The sequence below is a fragment of the Miscanthus floridulus genome, chromosome 8 (genome assembly GCF_019320115.1).
Source record: "Miscanthus floridulus cultivar M001 chromosome 8, ASM1932011v1, whole genome shotgun sequence".
Lineage (NCBI taxonomy): Eukaryota > Viridiplantae > Streptophyta > Magnoliopsida > Poales > Poaceae > Miscanthus > Miscanthus floridulus.
This window is the reverse complement of record NC_089587.1, coordinates 176,387,855-176,395,722: the sequence shown is the minus strand read 5'-3', so window position 1 is coordinate 176,395,722 and position 7,868 is coordinate 176,387,855. Positions and strand designations below refer to the sequence as shown.

The following is a 7,868-nucleotide window of genomic DNA, read 5'->3' as shown; positions in this document are numbered from 1 at the left end:
TCCATTGACGCCGAGCAAGCGCCGTCGCCCAGCGCGCTCACCGCCGCGAAATCGCCACCTCCAGTTAGCGCTCAGCTCCGCCTTCACCTCCCCTAGCTATTCCATCTCGCCGTCGAGCCGGAGAACCCAAGGTAGTGGCCCCATTTGAGTTCCGCCGCCGCCACAACTCGCCGGAGTTGGAGCTCACCGTGGCTAGCATAGCACAGCTCCTCTCTTCCTTCCCTAGCTCCCGCCTTGTCTTCTCCATCACGCACTGTTACTCGGGTGATGATGCCACCGTCCCCGCCGGCCCAGTCTGGTCGGAACGTGGCCGCGCACCGCCGTGCGCCATGGCCGAGCCGCCGAGCTCCATGGCTGGGGTGCTTAGGGGTCAGTAGGGAGCGAGGTTAGAGTACCAATAGATGCGGTTCATCACGTAGGGCACGCCGGTGCCGTCAGTTTCGTCGGGGAGATCACCGTCGGCGAGCTCGACCATCACCGCGTTGTCGTGTGCCGTCTCCCCTGTTCTGTGTCAATGACACGCGGGTCCCGCGCGTCAGTCACCGAGCCGAAGGCGGGAGCCAGGCTTGGGCTGCGCTGTGTCATGGGCCGTCGGATCCCTTCGGGCCGGCCCAGTCTTGTTTAAGTGATTTGATTTTCCTTTATTCTTTATTATTTGAAATCTAAAATGGTTTGAAAAATGTTTGGGTGATCAAACTTGCTCCAAATTTGTTGAAACAAATTTTGCTAGGTTCCTTATCATCAGATCTACTTGGGAAAAATTATTGCATGTCATTTTTGGGATACTTTTTTGTAGGATTCTATTTAATCATGTATATTGCTGATAACTTGAAAAATATGTATAAAAATCTATAGGCTTCAGAAAAATATGATTCCAAGTTTGTTAATTTTCTTGTGTCATGTACTTCTTTGGAAAAATATGTTTCATGCATGTGCTGTGAGAAAATTTTGAGGTGTAGTTCAAGTACCTTTAATGGCTGATTTTTGTTATTTTTGCTAGAGAGCAAACTTTGTATAAAACATGCATGTGATAATTTTTGGACAGTCATTAGATGCTATGAAGAACCTAGGAAAAATATTAATTCTGTTGTTTGACACTTTTCATAGTACAAAGTAATTTCATGCTCATTTTTATGCTATAGCTTGTCATTTTTGTGTAGGATAATTTACTTATCCAAATGCCATGAAATTTCTATGGTAGTCTGTTTAGGATAGTATTATGCTACTGTAATTTTCTCAGATTTTTAGGAGCATCAGAAATATATGTTGCTATTCAAACCTATTATTAATTAGGGTTTAAGTAAGTGTTGCTTTAAGTGTGATTAAGAAATTAGTAAAGCTTTGGTGTATCTTTGAAGCATTTAATAAAATATGTTGACTTAACATATTAGTAGTAGAAGAGAATGCAGTAGATGACATGTGCTTATAGTATAGTTTCTTGGATGATGTTGACTACCTTGCATTTCAACATATCCATTGCATTCATCTCCTTCGATGCACCGTTTGCATAATCACTTACGCGCATTGCATCATACAGGATCGCAAACCGAGAACCCAGTCGTCATACCCGAGGAGCCAGAGGAGCAGCTCGAGGTGCAGCAGCAGGAAGTGCCAGAAGCCGACGAGGAGGACGTTGAGGAACTTCCGGAGTGCCTCGATCACCGTCCGAGCTCCTTCGAGAGAGGCAAGCCCCGGAGCATTTTTCTCCCGGTTTGCAAATATTTAATTAAATGCTTTACTTAATTGATGCATTACGTTCAGGAGTTGTTTGCAACCGTTGCTGCATTATACCTTGTTTACCTTTGTTATACTATATCCTTGTTAACCTGGTATCCGCAGTCGAGTCAATGCTTAGCTGGCTTAGACCGGTAGAAGTCAGGTGATTTCCTGTCACCTGCGAGCTATAGGTGGTTACCTGGATCTGCCTGGATGACTATGAAGTCATGGTATAACTAAGTGTTAAATGAAGTTGAGACCGGACGGAGACTTACAGAGTTTTGGACTGTAGTGTTTCCGTCTGTGTCGATTAAGGACCGACCGTTGTTGGGCCTCGAGTCATGTTGAACGCATGCCTTACATTTAGCTGGCCGGATAAAGTACCTTCCGACCGCGAAGCTGGGAGATTTTTCGGGCCGAGTAGATTGCCCGCAACGCACTGTGCCGGAGCAGGTGTGGTAGGACACGGGGGCGGGATGATAAGACCAAAGTGCAGTCGGTCGGCCCCCGGGTACATGTGGTTCCTGGCAAACTCGAGATTCCTGGAAAGTTGACTCGGTGATCAATATCTCACTTTAGCGGGTGAGTGAGGTTTGTGTAAGGAATAAATCACCAGCTGGTTAGGAAACGATTCGAATCGCCATCGCTCCTGGATAGTGAGCACTTGACTTGAGTTACTTCATCGTAGTAAATGTTATGGTACACTTGGACAGTTATAATGAATATGACAGTATGGAAGTTGTTTAATGATCATTGGTTATCATTATCTGCTTAATCACATGTTTACTCTAGTATAGGTGCAAATCTAGTTAACAGGTCAATAATAATTTACTTGGCAATAATGTTTTTAGAAAGGTTCTTGAAATGCTAAAAATGCTTCTTTTTGCAAATGAGTCAGCTACCCTACTATAAAGCCCTTCATAATCCTTGGTGTCATTTATTTTCGGTTATGTCGGGTAAGTCTAGCTGAGTACCTTCTCGTACTCAGGGTTTTATTCCCACTTGTTGCAGATGGGCAGATGTATTACGGCTACTGTATCAACTGCCTTTATCCTGCGATGGGTGATGCTTAGGACCATGGGCGTGGTCATTCCTTACGTCTCATCTGATGCTTTTGTTGGAGATGATCATTCGCCGGCACTATATTTAAACTCCGCGTGTGTGTGTGGTTTGAACAAATGACTTCCGCTACTTTCATTCGAACTGGTTTTGTAATAACTATGTTGAAACTCTGATGTATTTGAGATTGCGAACTTTTATGTAATATGTGATGGTGACCGCTAAACTTATTACGATCATGGCTGGGACACGAGTTGGTTTGAAATCCTTCGTGATTTCACGGACTACCGGGTTATACGGGCTTAAGTTTGTTCAATCGTCTGCTCTGGTGGATGATTTTCTTACTTAATTTCGTATAATTGGTCGGTTCTGTTACACATGGTTGTGTGCTTGTAGATGGAAATTTGTGTCAGCTTGTACTGCTATTGTTAGTGCTGTACTGCTAGTGCTCCTGCCTAATGGAAATAATATTCCAGAAATTTGTTGTTTGCAGGTTATACCCACCAGGAGGGTCCACAAATTATCTGCACTCAAATCCATTTGCTAACCATCCATTTGATAAGAAGATTGAAGCAGCTAAGCCTAGTCATGAAGCAGCCCATGAACAGACTAAGTGTAAAATGCTAGAAACTTACACACAGCTGCTGCTTGCGCCTAGCCGCCTACTAATCAGCTTAGTGCAGATGCTTTGGCAGAGAGAAAGTTGACACTAGAGAGCATGAGACTTTTATTTCCTAAGGTATGACCCTTCTTCAATTGCTTATTTTAATACAAGTGATCAATGCTATTTTAATACAAGTGATCAGTGTTATAATTATATTTTTTGCAGCCTTCTAACTGATGGAGTTGTAATCTGTTGGGAAATGCAGACTACTCATATTTCTATTAGGTAAGTATTCATACATGTACCTATTTAAATGCAAGTGTGAAACTGACCTGAAAACTGAAACTGAGCTGAGAATGTGAACCTATTCAATTTGTGCAAGTAGTGCTTTTTTTTTGCATGCAAGCGTGAAACTGAGTAGTAGTGCTGTTTAATTTCCGTACAAACTGATCAGTGCATGCAAGTGTGAATGGATGCACTTTCCTTCCACATTATCTGTCCTCCAATTTCTGTATATATACATATGCACAGCCACGACACTCCTTCCTATATGCACAGCCACGACACTCCTTCCTTCTGCCCTCCACACCTGTCACTGCTCCACACGTCTCTGCCCCCCTCCCCCCACATTCTTGCCCCATTTCTATCACTGCTGCCATGGATGGAGATGGCAGCATAAATGCTATTGATCTGTACTCCATGGATGAGTATCTTCAAGAGCAAGAAATCATAGATGATTTAGGCGATCATCCAGTAGCTGGAATGCAGTCCATTGCAGATGGTTTACAAGGTGGAAGAGCTCAGCATGGTCATATAGGAGGTATGTGGACAGACCACGTGAAGAAGCTAGGCAGAGGCTAATGGATGACTACTTCTCGCCTAATCCAGTCTACAATGAGACGCAGTTTCGTAGAAGATTTAGGATGAGGAGGCATCTCTTTTTAAAGATAGTTGAGGCCTTGAGTGGATGGTCTGAGTATTTCACCTTAAGACCAGATGTTGTGAATCGTCCTGGATTCTCGCCAATTGATAAGTGTACAGTAGCTCATAGGCAACTTCACAGCTCTCTTTGTGTTGTATATTGAATTTCTTTATCTATAGAAACAGCGGCGGACACAGAAAATATTTCAGGGGGCTGAATAACACTTCTGTTCAGCCTCCCTACACTATAGAATTTTGCCTAAAAGCTCATGGGGGCTTCACAGGGGTTCTACTGCTGTGAAATGGGTAGGGGGGCTTGAGCCCCCTCCCGCCCCACCGTTGTGTCCACCCCTGTATAGAAACTACTATTACAAATTATGCATTGGGAAGGATAGTTTCTTACTGTGAGGTCTTCGAGGTATAGAAACTATGATAGTTCCTAGCTTTGGGAGTGCCCTAATATAATTCAAAATGCACATGATCATATTTAATGCCTTGCCTGTTGACTCTAATTTAAAGCTAAACTAAAAGCTTGCTAGTGAGTAGTGATACTACTACTAGTATATGCATTGGTTGGAGGTGTCCTGACCTCTGTGCGTTCCATACTGCAAGACAAAGTTTGCAAAACGGTCGCTGATGAGCTGCTGGAAGGTGCAGCCCGCCCAGTGGTGGCGGTGGCATCCAAGCAGCTCCCCGACAATCTCGTCGGCCTGCTCCGGCGAGAAGAGCTCCAGGCACCGCTGCACCACGTGGATGCTGGCCATCTGCGTGGACAGGCTCACGTACCGGCTCCGGAACGCGGCGTGGAGGGCGGCCCTCGCCTGAGTCACGCACCTGAGCACGTGCTGCACCACGTAGTTCCTGTGCCACACCGGCCGGTGATCGAAAACACAATTAATAAACGGCGGCCGGCCGGAGCGATGATCATCAGACGGGCCTAATGGATGCGTAGGTAGGTTACACCGATACTTCCCTAAACTTGCGTATCGGTTTCACGATACGTATTGGATACGCCAATATGGTATCGGCGAAGTATCGGGAAACTACAGCAATAAAAATAAATTAATTAAATCCCAATACTTAGGGCCTTTTTAGCACGGTTTATGTCGGCTTCGGCTTCATCTATTTTGCGTAAATCGAGGCACTGTAGCGTGAAGCCGTTTTGTAAGCCGGGGTTAAAATGAACTAGAAGCCAGAAAAAATCAGTTTTTCTGGCTTCACCGGCTTTGGCTTCACCGATGAAGTCGTTTTGGATGAGCTGTGTCAAAGGGTGCTATACTTGTTCGATACTTTGCAGCTCATAACCCCTCAAATTGAAGTCCCTCATCCCAATTTGGTGGCCCATTTACACAACCCTCAAACCCTATGTCACACCTTCAGCAAGACAACCATCGAGCGAGGAGAGACGGGCATGCGGCCACCATCGCGGCATCGCCTGCTCCTACCGCCGCCGACACCGCCCGCTCCTGCGGCCGCCACCGACGCCCGCCCTAGTTGCAGCCGCTGACGCCCGCAGGCCGCAGGTTGCCGCCTCAGGTTGCAGGTTGCTGGCATCTTCTTCATGTGAAAGGAACAGGAGCACATATGGCCTGTGTCTCTTGTATCCTAATATTATTTGTTGATTGTTCTGCTAGAGTGAAGATTGTTCTGAGTAGGTGTATTCTGTTTTTTTTGGTATATTTATATACATGCCGTATCGGCGTATCCTTGTTTTTCGAAAATGCCGTATCACGGTAGTATCGCCGCATCGGTATTGGCGTATCGGTATCCCGTATCGGTGCATACGTACCGTAGGCATGCTCCGCGAGCGCAAAGCCGTCCCAGCACACGGCGTGCACGAGCGAGCTCCACATCTGCGCGTCGACGCCGGCCATGTCGATGCATTTGATCATCACGTGGCAGCCGTGCCGGTCACGGCACATGCGGTGGAGAGACATTGCCATGGCGACAGTGATGAACTGCGTGCATGATGCATATCAGACCACCCAAATGGATCAGAGTCGACATATATGCATGCATATGTACCTGGTTATGGGCGGCAGAGAAGGTGTCGAGGCATCTCATGATGAGGCGGCTGCCGTCCATGTCTTCCATGAGGGAGAGCACGCCCCTCTCGCCGACGCGGGCGAGGGTCCTGGTGAAAAACTCAGCGTGACCGGGATTCCCAGCTATTCTGCCGATCAGCGTCTGAAGGATGTTGGACCTGTGTGAATGGATCGAACAGAGAACACATATAAAAACTACGCAAAGAAATTAGAAACAGTCAAACAGGTCGATCCAGCAGCATGAGCAGATTTTGAGATGATCCAGCAGCCTGAAATATGCTTTACCCTTGATGGTTTCTAGCAACGGCGACGATCTGAGAGGGGACGCGGCGTCGAGGATCTCGAGCACGCGCGCCATTTGCTCGTCGGTCAAGTACTGCACCAATGCCTCGACGAGCGCGTGGCCGTCGGCGTGGACCATGAGCCTGACGACATCGCCGGCGACCTCGTGGAGCACCTGCTGCGCCGCGGCGGCCCCGCCCTCGGCCACCATCCGGACCAGGAACCGGCACCCGGGGGTGTTCCTGGCGACGCTGCTCATGGTGCCCCTCACGTCCTCCAGCCTCCTCCCCACGTACTGGTCGGCGTTGCTGTTCAAGACGCCACGCCGAGGATTCTGCTGCCCGTCGTCAGTGCCGACCAGATCTTGCGGCTCCTGCTGGTTATTCACAAACTCCGACAGCCGGCGTGGTCGCGGATGCTGAGAGATCGTAGCGAGTTTCCGATGAAGGTGTCGATTTGCTCCATGGACCACGGGAGCGGCGAGCCTGGCCGCCGCCCGCTGTTGGACGCATGCGCATGATGGGGCGCGTAGTGTATGGCGCCATCACCTATGTGCGGCGAGGGGAAGGTTGCGCTGCCGCCGCCGCTGCTGTTGGCGTTGGCACTATGATAGAGCTCATAGTGATGCTGGGTGCTGCTGCCGATGCCGGTGAACAGCTGGTTACCGGCGGTGCGTACATGATGCTGAGGGCCAGGGATACCACCGGCGCCGCCGATGAAAGGTAAAGGGAAGGATGCTGTGCTACCACCGCCGTGGCCGGTTGGCCCGTAGCCGTAGTAGCCCGGATCTACGAACTGGTAAGTGGGCACTATCATCAAAGCAGGCAAAGGCAAGGATGATGTGCTGATGCCGTTATCGTCAAAGTTCGTTGGTAAGTGGGCAGCGCCATAGCCATCGTCATGCCTATCAACGGCGGCGCGGCTAACGCCGTGGCTGCCGTAGCTGATGAAGTCTCCATGGCTTTGGCTTCCCTTATTGCCGCTGGTGCTGCCGATCTCGTAGTCGACGACGACGGATTTCCCTTTGGCAGATCGATTCCCATCTGCCATGTTGGAGACAGAGGGGAAGCCCGGCGCTTCTTCCATGCATGTCGAGCGTATTTATTATCCTGTATCTGTATGGGCGTGGTGGTAGTCGTAGAGTGCATGGACTTTGTTTAACACAAAGGAAATTCACCTTCATTTCATGCCTTGCTATTGGTCCGTCCGTCATCTGCCCCTGCGATCCCCACGAGGCCACG

General features: G+C 48.5%; 1 protein-coding gene across 1 annotated transcript; it reads right to left on the bottom strand.

The window, feature by feature from the left end:
• Positions 1–4,857: 4,857 nt before the first annotated feature.
• LOC136470214 (putative pumilio homolog 7, chloroplastic) lies at positions 4,858–6,886 on the bottom strand. Its single transcript, XM_066468132.1, has 4 exons — positions 6,570–6,886; positions 6,326–6,503; positions 6,090–6,258; positions 4,858–5,237 (listed from the first exon to the last, which is right to left on the bottom strand). The coding sequence occupies exons 1-4, from the start codon at positions 6,884–6,886 to the stop codon at positions 4,858–4,860; spliced, it is 1,044 nt and encodes a 347-aa protein (XP_066324229.1).
• Positions 6,887–7,868: the final 982 nt, after the last annotated feature.

Coding starts and splice junctions, on each gene's coding strand:
- LOC136470214 (XM_066468132.1), bottom strand. CDS start 6,886: ATGAGCAGCGTCGCCAGGAACACCCCCGGGTGCCGGTTCCTGGTCCGG. Junction 6,504..6,569: donor TCATGCTGCTGGATCGACCT/GTTTGACTGTTT, acceptor CCATTCACACAG/GTCCAACATCCTTCAGACGC. Junction 5,238..6,089: donor GCTCGCGGAGCATGCCTACG/GTACGTATGCAC, acceptor CGCATCCATTAG/GCCCGTCTGATGATCATCGC.